Raw genomic sequence first — 18800 nt, 5'->3', positions numbered from 1 at the left:
CGGACACTCCACTCCATGGCAAATTACGTTGAATGGTACGCGCGGACACTGCTGGTTGCGCAACAGACGAAATTTGTTCGTGATTCGGCAGAGTGATCCATCACTGCCACAGTAGGCCTGTCACGACACCGAGCAAGGTGGCGCAGTGGTTTGCACACTGGACTTGCATCCGGGAGGACAACAGTTCGAACCCACGTCCGGCCATCCTGATTTAGGTTTCCCTAAATCGCTACAGGCAAATGCCGGGATGGTTCGCTTGAAAGGGCACGACCGACTTCTTTCCCCATCCTTCCCTAATCTAATGGGACCGATGATCTCGCTGATTGGTCCACTCTCCCAAATCAGCGCTTATATTCACTTCTTCCAGAGGTCGCTCCTGTCACGGCGCGGTTCTTGCCACTGGGCTATTGGCTGACGTCGCCTCACCGCCTTCTCTGGTCTTGCGTTCTTCCTCTTCGTTGAGGCGCTTGTGGTTACGCCAGAACAGAAAGAACAATTCCGGTACGTCCATACGGCCGCCAGTTCCCACTTTATGTAGCGCTTGCAGGTCTTACTACTGGCGCCCGTGATGTGCACCTGCGCTGAGGTGCTTATCACTGGCCTCTATCGTCGCCGCAAACGCATGCTGAAAATTTCGCCTGATCTGGTGCTTCCTTCAAGGTGTTGCATTTAGGGCGGTCGGCAGTGTATTTTGTTTCAAGATGCATACTGTTTTACAACAGTGACCTAAATATTCACGTTATTTTAAGGTAAATGATGCAGGTATACGGATGACCATGTAGGAAAAACATATCCGACCACCAAAGCGGTAACTTCAGCTACTTAAAAAGTTTCAAATATTGTCACTGAGAAACTGTACGCTGACACATTTCCACTTATATGTCATATGATTAGTCGTCTTATGTGCTAATCTCCGGGAAGCTTTACTGGACTTTAATTATTGCTATTTTCCTGAATTGTTTTCTTATCGGTTCAATTTACTCAGGAGATGGATGCAGTTAAGCCATTCACTTAAAATAGTTGGGTGCCTCAAATCAGACTTTACATAGAGTTTCTAGAGACATAAAAATACTGAATAAATAGATTTTGCTTTAAAATGCAAGCATATATTTCTACACTGAAGCGCCAAAGAAACTGGTAAAGGCATGCGTATTCAATACAGAGATATGTAAACAGGCAGAATACGGCTCTGTGGTCGCCATCGCCTATATAAGAGCCGGCCGCTGTGGCCGAGCGGTTCTAGGCGCTTCAGTCTGGAACAGCGCTGCTGCTGCGGTCGCAGGTTGGAATCCTGCCTCGGGCATGTGTGTGATGTCCTTAGGTTAGTTAGGTTTAAGTAGTTCTAAGTTCTAGGGGACTGATGACCTCAGAAGTTAAGTCCCATAGTGCTGAGAGCCATTTGAACCTACTTACGACAAAAAGTGCCTGGCGCAGTTCTTAGATCGCTTACTCCTGCTACAATGGCAGGTTATCAGGATTTAAGTGAGTTTGAACGTGGTGTTATAATCGGCGCATGAGTGATGGGACACTTCATCTCCGAGGTATCGATGAAGTGGGGATTTTCCCGTACGACTATTTCACGAGTGTATTGTATATATGAGGAATCCGGTAAAACATAAAATCTCCGACATCGCTGCGGCCGGAAAAAGTCATGCAAGAACGGGAATAACGACGACTGAAGAGAGTCGTTCAACGTGACAGAAGTGCAAAATTTCCTTGGACTTGCTGCAGACTTCAATGCTGGGCCGTCAACAAGTGTCAGCGTGCGAACCATTCACCGAAACATCATCGATATGGGCTTTCAGAGCAGAAGGCCCACTCGTGTACCCTTGATCACTCCACGACACAAAGCTTTACACCTCGCCTGGGTACGTCAACACCGACATTGGACTGCTGATGACTGGATACATGTTGCCTGGTCGGACGAATCTCGTTTAAAATTGTATCGAGCGGATGGACATGTACTGGTACGGAGACAACCTCATGAATCCACGGACACTGCATGTCAGCAGGGAAAGGTTCAAGCTGGTGGAGGCTCTGTAATGGTGTGGGGCGAGTGCAGTATGAGAGATATGGGACCCCTAATGCGTTTAGATACGACTCTGACAGGCGACACATACGTAAGCATCCTGTCTGATCACCTGCATCCATTCGTGTCCATTGTGCATTCCGACGGACTTGGGCAATTCCAGCAGGGCAATGAGAGACATCACACGTCCAGAATTGATGCAGAGTGGCTTCAGGAACCCTTTTCTGAGTTTAAACACTTCCACTGGCCACCAAACTCCGCAGACATGAACATTATTTAGCATACCTGGAATGCCTTGCAACGTGCTGTTCACAAGAGATCTCCACCCCCTCGTACTCTTACGGATTTACGGACATCCCTGCAGGATTCGTGGTGTCAGTTCCCTCCAGTATTACTTAAGACATTAGTCGAGTCCACACCAAGTCGTATTGCGACACATCTGCGTGCTCGCGGGTGCTCTGCATGATATTAGGTAGGTGAACAGTTTCTTTCGCTCTTCAGGGTATACATGACATTTTGTTCAATTTTTGCACATCTTGGAGGAAATTTTTTCGTTAGCATAATTTTATTTCACTTATATCAAACATAAATAAATAAAAAAAGAGCTACAGAACTGATGTGTGATTTAGTTAAAGTACTACAATGAAAACAAGCAGTGGTATATGATGGAGCTGACGTCTTCCTCTGACAACAGAGTTTAAAACAACTACATGAAGTTTTTCTTTTTGAGGCTGCATTCATCATAAATGGCCTTTCAAATTGGCACTTTTTCTCATTAGCTGACAGATGTAATTACCATTCATAAATTCTTTATGTACAATATAAAATTCATTCATCGCTTTCTTTGACGAAACTGAAAACCTCTCTGTTCTCAAAATAAAATCTCCAACTTCCACATCCCTGCTATTTTTACCAGGTAGGCTGTACCCTCACTAATATCTATACTGGCATAAAAATTTTGAGTCACAGCATTTTCTGACGCTGAATCAGAGACATTTCTTGTCTGGAAACATTTTTCCTCAAACTTTCGCCAGGTTCACCATTGAACCACCTTCTGCTTCTCTTTGGGCTTCGAGATTCAAAGCACACCTTTCTGAAATGATTTTCGAATGAATCAGACACTCCTGGGCCTACTTGCTTTGTTGAGCCTGGTGGCCTTTTCGGAATTTCTTCTGATTCAAAAGAACAATGCCATCTCCCCTAAAACAAGACTGAAAATTTCTTTGAGTGCGTGGTTGCAATTTACTTAATGAGAGTAATCCCCTTCTTATCAAGGTATTGTTTTAATGTTAGCACTCTGGACTCGAATTCTGAAGGACGGGGGTTCAAACTCACGTCCAGTGATCCAGAATGAGGTTTTCCGTGATTTCCGTAAATCGCTCCAGGCAAATGCCGCGATAGCTCCTTTGGAAGGGCGCTGCCGTTTTCCTTCCCCATCCCTGAAATATTCCGAACTTGTGCTCCGTCTCTAAATACCTTGATGTCGGCGAGACGTTAAACCCTAATCTCCCTTCCTTTTTTACTTTCCTCACGGTATCATTTAAAGAAAATATGGAATGATATGTGTATCGCCTACTTCTTAGTGCCCTTATGTTTCTGAATCTTAATCTGTAACACACAAAATATGCCTGCACTAAATATACAATTTGTGAAGTATTTTACTTCCACACTACGCAATTTCCCATTTAGGTAGGACATAGGTTAATTTGTAAAATACCAGAGAATATTGTACTTTTATGTGAATGGTTCAAGTACAGGAAGCTTCAAAAAGAATGACCTGGTTTTGGACTATTATAATTACGAAACATGGGACGTGCCGGTAATCAAATCTTTATTGTTTCAATGAGCGTGGCCTAGAGTTTCAGAAAATCGCCTTTATATGCCAGTTAGCGTGTCTTTTCAGTTTGCAGTCAGTCAGAAGTGAGATGGCGTCAGCTCAGTAGAGGGCGTTTTTTGTTCTACAGTTTGCGAAGAGTGAGTCAGTGATTTGAGTCCAGCGTGCTTTTCGTCGCCGTTTGGCATTGATCGCCTGCAGCTAAAACATTCGTCGTTGGTATAGCCAATTTGAAGAGACAGCATGCTTGTACAAAGGTAAGAGCCCAGGTCGACCTCGTACTTCTAATGATGTGGTGGAAAGAATTCGGCAAACGTTTCAGCGGAATCCGCGAAAGTCTACTCGCCGCGTAAGCAGAGAACCGGTAATGCCAGATATAACTGTCTGTTGTGAGTTAAGGCATTGTTTGGTTTGAAAACCATACACACTACAATTAGTGCAAGCTCTGCGGTTTAGTGATGGAATGAAACGAATTGACTTCAGCAGTGCTCTTCTAGAGGACATGGAAGACGATACATTTTTACCACTGTTAATTTTCAGTGATGGAGCAGCATTTCAGATTAACGGCAATGTAAACCGATATAACATGCACATATGGGAGGGGACTCCACACCCCTGCTGATATTAATAATCACGAAAAAGACTCACCTACAATCAACTTTTTTGTGCCATTTCTCGTGAAAAAGTGTACGGTCCCTTCTTTTTTCAGAAAAAAATGGCGACTGGAATTAGATATCTTTAAATGCTGCAGAACTGGCTTTTTGCACAACTTCAGGAGGACTCCGATGACTTTATTTTCCACAGTGGCGTAACAAAGTACGTCAGTTTCTCAACAATACTCGGCCTCAAAACTAGTTAGGATGCACGAGACCCCAAGACACTGCCCTGCATTCTTGGCTACAGGATCACCAAACAGGTTCCCATGAAATTTTGTCTTGAGGGGATATGTAAAGGAAAGTGTGTTCATTCTCCCTTTACCTGGTGACATAGAAGAAGCGAATAACAAAATTACAGCTACCACAACTTTTGTAAAAGCAGAAACATTATGTAAAGTTTATGGCGAATTTAGCTACCGTCTGGACGTTGTTCATGCTGCTACTGGTGGTCACAGAGCGTTTCTAATAGTGTAGCTAAAACCCTTAAGATTTTACGTGTTGCAATTTATCCCATATTGGTTGTACGTTTTTATCAATAAATATGGAGTTTTCAAATCACGTCATTCTTTTTGAAACACGCTGTATATCCAACTTTTTCACAAGAAAGGTATACTGTATCTACACTTTCATCAAAAATTAAACACATTATAGTTGATTCGCGCATAACACGTTATTTTACTTACTTTTTTTTGCAAGTCAGCTTCAAATTGTAAAAAGGCACATTCAAAACAAATGCAAATGGATTAATAAATTGAAGACTCCTGTCTGAGGCTTTGAAAACAGAGCTACAAGGAAAACAAGTGAAATCACATCCAGCGATACCTGAAAATACGTATGTCCGTAGTGTTTTAAGTATCCTTCATGTCTCAATTTCGTCCTATTTTACGGTAACTGATAAAAAATGCACGAAAAAAAAAGATTTATCCACTGGCTAGTTACCATGCAATAAAAAAACCTGGAAAGATGTAAACCTAAAACGAAATAAATATGTACACGCAAACATCACAAGAGTATTCCCCTACCGCACCACCCACCATACCTCTACCCCCCTCCCCCTTCCACCCCCAACATTCCACTCCACTGGTCAGCCTCTCAAGTTACCATGAGTCACAGATTATCATCGCAGTAAAGTCAAGTGCAGTTCGAGGAGGTTTCCATTTGCAATTCAGTGAGAGCTGCCATTCAATAAACTTTTAGTCCAGAAGTGCTCACAGTAGAGTCAATGTGCGTACTTCAGACTCGGAGACATAAAAGTAAGTGTTCGGTCCACTCCCTTGACTTGTAAATATTGTCAACGGTAAGTTGTCATAAAAGAGCTGCTATAAAACATTATTATCTCAAAATAAAATATGGATAGTGAAGCAAAATAATAATTACTTTCTCGACATTTAAGATACTTACAGCAATTAAGTTACTATAAAAGAGCTGCTATGAAACATTATTATCTCCAAATAAAATATGTATAGTGAAGCAAAATAATAATTACTTTCTCGACATTCAAGATACTTCATCAATTAGGAGAAACATGTTCCGTCAAAGACGAACATAAAATTAAGTTGCAAAATACGAATAACAATGCAGTTATGTAAATTGAAGGTGGAGGGGGGGGGCGGGTGAGAAAAGGAAGGAGCTAATGATATCAGCTACAGTGGGACTTTTTAAGGAATCAGCATCAACGAGTGAAAATGTGTACCGGACTGGGACTTGAAACCAGGACCTCCTGCTTCCTAGGCAGTTGGGTTAACCACTACAGAGCCCGGACACAATGTTTATCGTAAACGGGCGCACTACCTCGGCATTCCCCCGTGGCGCTAGGTGTGGGTGTGGGTCAACTGGGGATCGTGCTGAGACAGGCCGCGCATTTGCGATTAACACTATGTCCGGGTGGCGCAGAGCTTAACCCAGCTGCCTAGTATACAGGAGATACAGGGCTCGAGTCCCACTCTGGCACACGTTTTTTACTCGTCGTCACTGATTCCGCACAAAATTCCCGATGTAACTGATGTCACTACTTCCTGGCCTTTCCTTTCCTCCCCCCCCCCCCCCCCCTCCACCTTCAATTTACATAATATGTATCATAGCTGCAGATGTCCTCCCCGATAGCTGAGTGGTCAGCGTGACGGTTTGCCGTCCTAAGGGCCCGGGTTCGATCCCCGGCTGGGTCGGAGATTTTCTCGGCTCAGGGACTGGGTGTTGTGTCGTGTTCATCATCATTCCTACCTCATCGAGCGCGCAGGTTGCCCAATGTGGCGTCGACTGTAATTAAGACCTGCATCAAGGCGGCCGGACCTCCCTCTTAAGGGGCCTCCCGGCCAACGACGCCAAACGCTGTTTTCCACAGCTGCAGATTCTGCATTCATATAAATAATAAAACTGACAACATAGTAAGTTTTGAGTTTGTTAATTGTTCCGTAGATCGTGTGCGCCATGTATGATAATATTGTGTGACAAGACAATTTACTATAATTCACTTTTATCTTGGAGTGTATTGAGAGTTCAGATATTACGACCTACCTTGAACAAAATAACTTCCGTTTTTTAAAACACCGATTATGCAAATCTCACCTCGAACTTTTCGTATTTGGTATTCTCAGTGCCAGAGAAAGAGGATGGCAAGTTTGTCCGGTGTTATTTCAGTATTTCCATTGTTTGGTGCTTCTATACTTTTGGAAAACTTTTGATTCAGTATCACTTCGTCGCTTTCTAAAGACTGTATTCTCTAAGAAGGGGACCCTCCAAACTGTAAATCACGGATTTTGATGCGCTTCAAATATGTTGTAGAGGCACTCTGCCTGAGTACCTGGCTATCTGGTTTTTTTTAGCGACGGGCCTTGCATTTTGAGAAACTTGATTTGCAGTTCATTACCTGCTTTGTATACCCGTAACATTACCTAACTTCCGATCAAGTCAGCGTAGCGCCGCGGTAAAGATTTGAGGCTACCGCGCTGCAGGTACCGTGTTCGAATACTCATCGTGCATTTTTTTTTCTAAATCGACCGAATTTTTCAATTTTATTTCAAAGAATATTAACAAACACTCTAAGGTGTCCGAAATTATAAAGATATATTCAATTATTAATTTTTTCTGTCATACAATATTACAAAATCTTACTTTTCATCGTCCACATTCCTTGATGTGCCTGAACAATATTGTGGGTGATACTTATCATAGAAACAACAGAAGCACAAATTTTCGCAGCAACACAGGCATTTTATGAAAGCAGCCGTCTGGAAGGAGCACCGTTCCTTCATGAGCGAAACAGGGAAACACAATTCTTTTGCATTAAAAAATATTTCTCTTTCATCAGCTAATTTCGATGCGAACCACGCGTATCTAATCACGCTTTCAAAATTATGCGCGCTGAATTGATGTAGGATTAGCGAATGTAATGTTATCGAATCTTTACTAGAAGCGATCTCTCTATTGTCTTTCATCAAGTCTGGAGCATTATCAATAATTTTCGTGAAGATTTTCACCTGTCGGTAAGAATAAACATTGCAGGACTGGCATAGGAGTGCACATTGGTGGGACTGAAAACATCTTTACAATTTCGCACACCTTGCAATGTTTGTTGATATTATTTGAAATAAAATTGAAAAATTCGATCGATTTTGAAAAAAAAGTTCACGAGCAGGATTCGAACACGGTACCTTCAGCGCGGGAGCTGTGAGCCTTTACCACTGCGCTATGCTGACTTACTCAGAACACCTGTAATGTTACAGATATACCGAGTGATCAAAAAGTCAGTCTGAATTTGAAAACATAATAAACCACGGAATAATGTAGATAGAGAGGTAAGAATTGACCCACATGCTTGGAATGACATGGGATTTTATTAGATGCAGGATGCCGGATGGCGCTCCACCCCATATTGCTAGACGCGTGGAAGATCTCTTGCTCGCGTCGTTTGGTGATGATCGTGTGCTCAGCCGCCACTTTCGTCATGCTTGGCCTTCCAGGTCCCCAGACCTCAGTCCGTGCGGTTATTGGCTTTGGGGTTACCTGAAGTCGCAAGTGTATCGTGATAGACCGACATCTCTAGGGATGCTGAAAGACAACATCCCACGCCAATGCCTCACCCTAACTCCGGACATGCTTTACAGTGCTGTTCACAACATTATTCCTCGAGTACAGCTACTGTTGAGGAATGATGGTGGACATATTGAGAATTTCCTGTAAACAACATCATACTTGCTTTGTCTTACTTTGTTATGCTAATTATTGCTATTCTGATCAGATGAAGCGCCATCTGTCGGACATTTTTTGAACTTTTGTATTTTTTTGGTTCTAATAAAACCCCATGTCATTCCAAGCATGTGCGTCAATTTGTACTTCTCTATCTACATTATTCCGTGATTTATTCAGTTTTCAAATTTATACTGACTTTTTGATTACCCGGTACAAAACTTTAACTTCAGAATCGATTTTCTCAAAAACCAAGGTCCGTCGCTAGAAAACCGGATAGCTAGGTACTCAGGGTTAGTGCCTCTACAACATATAAGAAGCACATCAAAATCCGTGATTTACAGTATGGAGGGTCCCCTTGCAAGACAATAAAAAAAAATGACGCACCATACAGAAAGTATCCAGATGGGACAGCAATCAGTAGATGTGATGTAAATGTACAGACAAACAAATGATTACCAGAAAAACTGGATGATTTATTCAAGTGGAAAATATTCACAAATTAAGCAGACCAATAATGCTTTCGTGCACCTCTGGTCCCTACGCAAGCAATCATTCGCCTTGACATGAACTGATTGGGTTGTTGGATGTCCAATCGGTGCGTTATATCGTCAACATCTCAAACTTGTTGGAGGGCCCTGCCCATAAAGCTGCAAACGTTCTCCATTGGGGACATATCCGACAAACTTATTGTCCAAGGCAGGGTTTCGCAAGGATGAAAACAAGCACTAAAAGCTCTCGCTGTATGTGGGTGGGCATTAACTTGCTAAAATATAAGCCCATGATGGCTTGCCGTGAAGAGCAACAAAACGGGGCTTAGAATATCGTCGACGTGCCGCTGTGCTGTAAGGGAGTCGCAAATGGCAACCAAAGGGGTCCTGCTCTCGAGTGAAATGGCACCCCAGACTATCACTCCCGGTTGTCGGGCTGTATGGCGGGCGGCAGTCAGGAGTCGGGTTGGTGTCCCACAGCTGTCTAGGGCGTCTCCAAATACGTCTTCGCTGGTAATGGGGGCTCATGTCGAACTGGGACTCATCACTGAAAATAGTTCTACTCCAGTCAATGATATTTCTGGTCATCAGGGCTCATGTCAAACTGGGACTCATCACTGAAAATAATTCTACTCCAGTCAATGATATTTCAGGCTAAGTTCGCCCGTGACCACAGGTTTGCTGGTTGACAGCAGTCAACGGCAGTCGGCGCAAGGAGCGCCATGACCTCGTTTCTGTGAGCCGCCTGTTAATGGTCTTTCTTGGTACCGAAGCTGCAATTGCCCGTCGGATTGATGATAATGATGAATCCGGGGCTCTTATTGCCTCTCTGACGATTGCCCGATCCTCACGTTCTGTCTTCTCCCTAAGTGGACCACTTGCTTCTTGTTGCTGTGTTCGGCCATTGTTCGCCCATTCCTGCCAACATCATCGAATAGTAGCATCGCTCCTATTTAAACGTCAAGCGATTCGCCGATTACCGCAACAGGCTTCTTTGAGCCCAACTACACGTCTTCTCTCGAAGTACGAGGATCATTCGGAAAGTAAGGAACAATCGGTCGCGAAATGGAAACCACAGTGAAAATCCTATGAAGTTTTGCACAGGTGTATTGGGCAGTGTGTCTAGTATGCCCATCGATCGCGTTACGTCGTTCTTTTCAGTTCTGAGCACATAGGGAGCACATAAAGATACCTAGAATTATAGTGTCTCCCGCGAAGTACGAGGGCCTGTGGAGAAATTTCGCCTGAAGCTATGCAGCCAACATTACGTAACTGTGACACGTTTTCTTCTTCAAGACAATTCTCAGCCGCATTCTGCAGGAGCAATGAAGATGCTCCTGCATCGTTTTCAATTGGAAATGTTTAATTACCCACAATACAGCCCGTAATTGTCTCCCTCTGAGTTTCATCTCTGCTCACATGAACCGCTGGCTATGAAGACAACATTTTGGCACAGACAACGAGCTGTAGGCCAGCGTAGAGAATTGGCGGAAAGCACTGGCGGCTGCCTTCTATAACAAGGGTATTGGAAAGGTCGTACAACGCTACGATAAACGTCTAAGTCGGATCGGCGACTATGGTGATAAGTATCTGGAAGTTGTAGCTAACTGTTGCAAATAAAACAGTTTTGATTTTCACTGTGGTTTCCATTTCGCGACGTATCGTTCCTTACTTTCCGAATAGCTCTCGTACATTGCTCCTATGCCTGTCTGCGAGGCATAGTTACTGTCCACCTGAGTACACGGAATAAAATCCATAAAGACTATGTCCTGGCACCGACATGCCCTCATTTACTGTCCTTGTCAGCTGCACGATGAAATTGAGCTCCAGCAACACGAGTCATCCGTCGGTCGGCAAAGTGTACAGTTTTGCATTTTCCGTCAATACCTGAATAAATAGAAATTGTGAGCAATTTCCATAACTCCTTTGTGGTGCGTCGTTTCTTATGTCTTAGAGTCTATATTGTTATGGAATCTCTAACCACGTTGCGACTGGAGCATAACATTTCCAGATAGTCCGGACGCATCGCGTTATCCTAGATGGAAAGTCATCTACAAGCACTGAAGTTATGACTGGTGTGCCGCAGGGGAGTGTACTGGAACCGATTCTGTTCATGTTGTACGTTAGTCATTTAACGAATAGTAGTAACTGCAATCTACGTCTTTCCACAGAAAATTAAGTTTTTTCTTTGGGCGGTAAACACTATAATTATATTTAACTATATTTAATTAGAGCTCGCTAAAATATCAGCATGGAGCAGTCCCTTAACGTACGGAGATTAAAACTTATGCCCTTCACGATACGTCAAAACATGGTATCCTTTACTAGAGGATTAATGACACTGTAATATTCCATCCCAAGCAGAAATCAGACAAAATATAAGCATTTTACATGTATATAGACACCATTCTTGCACATAAGTAATTATCACTGGGAGAAAATAATCACAAACGAAATACGTTTTACTTAGCTTTCTCTCTTGCTTGCTGCTCCTTGTCTAACGTCGAATTTGTTACGTGATGACTGAAACACATTCCTTCGTTTATGATCTTAAGCGCGGCTGCAGCAAAATTCAAGTATATGGGACCCATATCAGGTTGGACTAAAAGGGGACATGGAGTGTAAATAATTAACGGCAGTGCGAATGGCTAAAAGTTTGTTTTACTGGCGAAAGAGCATAATAGAAATGTTGCAGAACTTTAAACACTGGTAGAAAGAAGCGCCACATTTCGTGAGAATATACTTAGGAATTTTCCAGTATCGTTTTTCAGGTCAGAACCGTGAATATTTTCACTTTCCCCTGCTATGTATCTATGTCGCAGAGATCAAGAAAAGAAGTAACAGATCACATTGAGGTTCTCAAACACTTGTTATTCCTATTCTCTATCATTTAATGGAACAGGGTAAAATTTAATAGAACAGGGTAGAACATTATTGGAATGGTACGATGAAATGTACTGCCAGCCATACACAACACTCATTTGCAGCGTTTATAGTAGATGGTTTTGGCCAATTTGCATACTCGTAACTGTTTTCCATATGTCTGCATTTAAGGAAGAGCACACTCACAAGACAGTAAAATGAGAGTACAATAACAGAAGTAAATGTATTGCACTATATACCTACAAGATCGGAAATAAAAATTATTGTACGGAAAGAGGACTTAGCTGGGAAAAACTCTTGCAGCTCATTTTTTAATTTCACGCGTCAGGAATTTTGTGTTATTAGATAAAGATTGAAAGGTATAGATTGTATAACACTAATCATACCATTCTGAGGTGAAGTAACTTGTAACGAGAAGTACTGAAATCCATTTTTTGTTGGGCTTGTCTTCTAGTAACAGAGGTCATAATTCTTGTCTATTCTGCACTATTTACTTCTCAAAACATTGGGAGATAGGGGGGGGGGGCATATGAACTTCAGTACTGCATTTAAGATAACTGACTATTTAAATAGCTATGTACAAAATAATGAACATCTTCAGTGATCACAACGTATTACTCTTACACTATGGAATCTACTTTTCTAGAAGTCAGTCATTCGAACCACAACAGAATAATAATAATAAAAATTGTTTAGAATGAGCAAACTACATTATCTTCCAGATTAGTTTCTCTCTGATACTTGCAATATCACGATAGGGCTGCGTAGAAATAATTAAAAAGATCCAGAAATGCCTTTATTTACGTTAACACTGAAAGAAACGTCAAATAATTCTTCTGTAGCTGGTACGTTTATCTGTATCGTAAATGATTATTTGATGTTGGGGCCATCGTCATGTAAAAGCGAAGATTCTGGTATCTTTTTAAAATAAGGAAAGAAAACATTCACTAGAAATTAGGAAAAAGTTATTTTAAAGTTATTATTTTCGTTTGCGCGCTTCTGCCTGTTAAGATTATTTAGAGTACCCATTTCATCTGAAAATGAGTGTACGTCTGGTCAACATGAGCACAATGGAAGATGATTCATGTGCACGAGAAAGGATAGTGGAAAAATGACTGAACTGTTTTTTTTTAATTAGGAGAATTTCTTTGGATTGCATTCGTTCAATAATGTAGTACAAATATCTTCATTATTTTCATTAATGTTTTTGGAAAAGTCTGCCCTGCACACTGTTTCCTTGTGTTCACCAAAATATGTTTCACGTTTCTATAAAAATTTCCTTCTACTAGACAGCATTGTCGCGTTATTACATTGAGCAATGGCTTAGTCATTCTTTGAAGTGCACTTCATCAAGTGCTCACTGGTACTGTAGCACAACATGACAACATGGTCACATGCCCAGAAATGCTTCATTGAAAATGGCAGTAGCTATGGAAGCCTACGTTCGCACACATTTCACACCGTTGTAGCACCTTCGGTGACTTTTAATATATATATTTTTACACTATCTTACGGCAAGTACTTCATTTGCAACGCCACTCCAGTAACGAAACATGTTTGGATGACGATAAATGAATTTTTTTGTCAAAACGTAGAACTGGCGCACAAAAATACTGATATAAAAATACGTGAATCACTATGAGTACAATATTACAGATACTTAAGACGATTGAATTTCCCTCATGCAGGACAAAACCAATTCGTTATTTTCTAACTTAAATCTAAATAATGTCAGTTTCTTTGGTAAAATATTGCGATTTTCATCTTCACATACCTTGGACATGTAGCAAGGTACACAGAATGGTAATATCTAATAGTCAATGTTCGTATTAATTTAGGGAATTTGGCGGAATGGAACTCTGAACAGAAATAGTTATTGTTATTTGGCTTTGGTGCGCTCAGGTACTATGTTGTTACCACTCATAAATAGGGGCTGTATCAAAAAGAATCATCCAAATTGGCACGTCTGTATTTCTGAAACTAATGAAGATATACCGGGTGATCAAAACCTCAGTATAAATTTGAAAACTGAATAAATCACGGAATAACGTAGATAGAGAGGTCCAAATTGATATACGTGCTTGGGATGACATGGGGTTTTATTAGAACCAAAAAAATACAAAAGTTCAAAAAATGTCCGGCAGATGGCACTTCATCTGATCAGAATAGCAATAATTAGCATAACAAAGTAACACAAAGCAAAGATGATGTCCTTTACAGGAAATGCTCAATATGTGCACCACCATTCCTCAACAATAGCTGTAGTTGAGGAATAATGTTGTGAACAGCACTGTAAAACATGTTATGGTGAGGCATTGGCGTCGGATGTTGTCTTTCAGCATCCCTAGAGATGTCGGTCTATCACGATACACTTGCGACTTCCGGTAACCCCAAAGCCAATAATAACACGTACTGGGGACCTGGGAGTCCAAGCATGACGAAAGTGGCGGCTGAGCACACGATCATCACCAAAAGACGCGCGCAAAAGATCTTTCACGCGTCTAGCAATATGGGGTGGAGCGCCATGCTGCATAAACATAGTACGTTCCAGCAGGTGTTTATCAGCCAGGCTGGGAATGATGCGATTCTGTAACATATCGGCGTACCTCTCAACCGTCACGGTAGCAGTTACAAAACCAGAATCAAGCATTTCCTCGAAGAAAAAGGCCCGATAACGGTAGACGTGGTAAATCCAACCCATACCGTGACTTTCTCGTCATGTAATGGAGTTTCCACGACAGTTCTAGGATTTTAAGTAGCCCAAATTCTGCAGTTGTGGGCGTTGACAGACCCTCGGAGCGTGAAATGAGCTTCGTCGGTCCACAACGCGTTACTCAACCAATCGTCATCTTCCGCCATCTTTTGAAACGCCCACACCGCAAATGCCCTCCGCTTCACTAAATCGCCAGGTAACAGTTCATGATGCCGATGGATTTTGTGCAGATAGCATCGGAGGGTACGCCTCAGTGCCAACCAAACAGTGGTGTATGGAATGCGGGTACGATGTGCTACTGCACGAGCGCTGACTTCCCTGTGCATAGCCGGCCGAAGTGGCCGTGCGGTTAAAGGCGCTGCAGTCTGGAACCGCAAGACCGCTACGGTCGCAGGTTCGAATCCTGCCTCGGGCATGGATGTTTGTGATGTCCTTAGGTTAGTTAGGTTTAACTAGTTCTAAGTTCTAGGGGACTAATGACCTCAGCAGTTGAGTCCCATAGTGCTCAGAGCCATTTGAACCCTGTGCATAGACGACCCCGCTACAGTCTCCATTTCTTCCTTGTGCTCGATCGGCCACTACGGGGTCTATCGTCTAAACAACCCGTGGCTTCGAACTTCGATATCATTCTCGCCACAGGACCTTTACCCGTTCGAATCCCCTTCCTATGGCGATAGGATCGTAACGCTGAACTAGTACATTCCCCATTCTGGTAATACAGCTTCACTAAAAGCGCCTTTTCAGGTAACGTCAACATGCTGCGACTGTTGGCGCATCTGATTCTCTCTCTCATTACAGCTCCTTTTATACACGATTGTCATGAGCAGTCACTGACGTTTTACTGTCCAGCGCCATCTGATGACGTTTTGTGAACTTTGTTTTTTTTTTTTTTTTTGTTCTAATAAAACCCCATGTCACTCCAAACCTGTGTGTCAATTTTTTCCTCTCTATCTACATTATTCCGTGGTTTATTAAGTTTTAAAATTTATACAGACTTTTTGATGACCCGGTACAATGAATTTTTTCACACCTTTTCCCAGGTGTTATCTACAAAGGAAAACGGACACATACACCTTTTCCCGTGCAAACTGCACGAAACACACTTATTTTGGAGAGTCCCTATCATGTTGCACAATTTCATGTAGCAGTTCCGTATCCTATATTCTCACCTTATGACCGTACACCATTCCATTTAAATGGAATGTTGCCTCGTCACTAAACACCTAAGACTGGAAGAAAACTGTCATCCTCCATCTTGCCAAGAACGAAACCACAGAACTCCACAAGCTGTTGTTTGAAACCTTCATGAAGAGCTTGCAGTAGTTGAATTTTCTATGGTTTCACGTGTAAACGCCGAAGCAACACACGCCAGTCGGACATCGGGGGCATGTTGACCTGTCGAGCTGCACAGCGAACGGATTTCTGTGGGCTCCGTGTGAAATTATGGCGGATGCGTTCGACGTCTGTGTCAGACACTCGTGGACGATCCGGCAATTTGCCTTTACAGTAACAACCTGTTTCTCGGAACTGTTCATGCCATCATCTAATGCTTTGGATCCCATCATCCATACCTAATAAGGAAGTCATGCTGAACAGTTATTACTGACCCGCACTGCAGAAAACGTAGAACAGAATGCTTTCTGTTGTATGACACCACTTTTACTAGAACTGAAGTGGGCGCACACTGCTGCTACCTAGTGGGAGCCATGTGAAACTCAAGAGTTCCCTCTTTCCAACAGTACATTGTTCACGCACATATCTCAAATGACATAGTAGTTATGAGTGTTTGAAATCGGATGATTCTTTTTTATTCACCCTGTACAGTATTTTTCATGGATGAATGAGCTTCAGAACTAATAAAGGCTTTCCGTATGAAAATTAAATTAACTGTCACAGGAAAAATAAATTTACATGAGAAATCCAATAGTAAGACAGAATCCCAAAAAATTGAGTCTGAGTGATCAATAGCAGAAAAGGGGACAGTCTATAAACCCATTCATGCTGCAATGAATGCATTACTGTGTCCATCATGTCAGAAGGTGCCTCTGCACAGAGAAAGAGTTATGGTAAAGTGTGGAGGGGTGAGATTTGCTTATGCCTAGCAGCAGGGGCCAGACACTTTACATAATGGCAAGCTATGCAAAGAGTTGCTGTAGACAATACGGCACAATATTGCGTTCTCTTCAAATATGGTCACGTCACAGTTTCGAGGAGAGTGACTGTTACTGTATAAGATTGTTCACAGTGATTTGCTCTGAGGAAGAGTACATTTCATTGGCTGATGTGAGCTGGTAGCGGAAGATGTGCAGAATGGTTCAAGAACTGGGCCATCTTCCAACATGACACACACTGTAGTACTGCCAAAGATGTGCAGTGGGGAGTGAAGTTTTACTTTCGCAAACATTTAAGGAAATGATTTTACCAATAAAATCTATTATTGACAGGTCTGGATCTATCTCAGACAGCGCAGTGTCTCAAGAAATCTACGGTGCACCTTCAACCGTTGTGAGTGTGTCGAGAGTCAGCACCTCGGCATCAGAAGACTCAGTTACTACGCACAGCCAACCGGCCCCCCCCACACTCGGAGTCGACACGGCAACAGTCCGTCCCAAATGCCGTCAGCGTCTCGGAGTTCTGAACTGTTCTCGTCTGAGACTGGAAACCTTTAACGCCTCCCCAAAGTTGACGTACATTGAGGAGCTCGTCCTATCGTTCAACCGTATTGAGAACCTGACGAGAGAGACTTTCACCGGGCTGAAGTCACTGCAGAAACTTTTTGCAGACCACAACCGCATCACATTCGTGTCTGAGGACGCGTTCTCGGACCTCCCGGACCTGAAGGTGCTCGACCTGAGCTACAACCACGTGCAGCAGCTGGCGCCAGTCGCGTTCTCGTGGAACCCGCAGCTGTTCATCCTCAACCTGAGCGGCAACCCGCTGGAGGTGGCCGGCCTCGGCAGCTGGCTGCGCTCGGACTCCCTGGGGGTGCTCTTCCTCAACTCGTGCAACGCCACCTCGCTGCCCGCCGACGCCTTCGCAGGGGTTACCGAGCTGCTGTACCTGCACCTGTGCGGCAACGGGCTGCGGCAGCTCCCGCCGCAGCTGTTCCGGGAGCTGACGGACCTGCGTCACCTCTACCTGGACCACAACCTGCTGAGCTCGCTGCCCGTGGACGTCTTCGCCGAGAACCTGCAGCTCGAGTGGCTGTTCGTGCGCCACAACCGCTTGGCGCTGAGTGCCGACGAGCCGTTCCTGAACGCGAGCTCGCTGCTGATGCTCGACCTCGAGGACAACCGCGCGAGCGCCGTGGGCGAGCGCACGTTCGCCGGCCTCCAGGGGCTGCACAACCTGACGCTGCGCAAGAACGCCATCCGGCGCTGGGCGGGCCCGCCGCCTGCGCAGGCGCTGCCGCTGCTGCGCTACCTCGACCTCAGCTGGAACCGCCTGCGGCTCGCCGACCTGCTGCCCTTCCCGCCCTACCCCGCGCTCGCCTGCGCCAACCTGGGCGGCAACCCCGCCGCCTGCGACCCCGCCGTCAGGCCGACGGCCTTCTGCGTCAGTGGCTGTCGCGTCTCCACGCCTCCGAGGACTGCCGCTGCGGCTGCACTAGCAGGCAACTGCACTCGCAGGTAAGTTCGTACGGAACAATCGGAAAAATTGGAAATTTGTGGTAAGTTCCTATGGGACCAAACTGCTGAGGTCATCGGTCCCTAGACTTGCCCTCTACTTTATCTGACTTAAGCCAACATGCAATAAGGACAACGCACACACCCATGCCTGGTGGAGGACTCGAGCTTCCAGCCGGCCGCTGGTGGCCGAGCGGTTCTGGCGCTTCAGTCTGGAACCGCGCGACCACTACGGTCGCAGGTTCGAATCCTGCCTCGGGCATGGATGTGTGTGTTGTCCTTAGGTTAGTTAGGTTTAAGTAGTTCTAAGTTCTAGGGGACTTATGACCTCAGCAGTTGATTCCCATAGTGCTCAGAGCCATTTGAACCATTTTTTTTGACTC

At 43.8% G+C, this 18800-nt stretch overlaps 1 protein-coding gene across 1 annotated transcript in view; it reads left to right on the top strand.

The window, feature by feature from the left end:
- Window positions 1-18800, top strand: part of LOC126252004 (podocan-like) — a gene marked incomplete at its 3' end in the record, with an annotated part of 277527 nt that overhangs the window by 242619 nt on the left and 16108 nt on the right. Inside the window, exon 3 of the mRNA XM_049952788.1 lies at window positions 17236-18420. Coding sequence (XP_049808745.1) covers window positions 17236-18420 — 1185 coding nt within the window. The remainder of the gene's footprint in view (window positions 1-17235; window positions 18421-18800) is intronic.

Source organism: Schistocerca nitens, chromosome 4 (assembly GCF_023898315.1).
Source record: "Schistocerca nitens isolate TAMUIC-IGC-003100 chromosome 4, iqSchNite1.1, whole genome shotgun sequence".
Taxonomy (NCBI): Eukaryota; Metazoa; Arthropoda; class Insecta; order Orthoptera; family Acrididae; genus Schistocerca; species Schistocerca nitens.
This window is presented reverse-complemented; position numbering and strand designations above follow the sequence as displayed.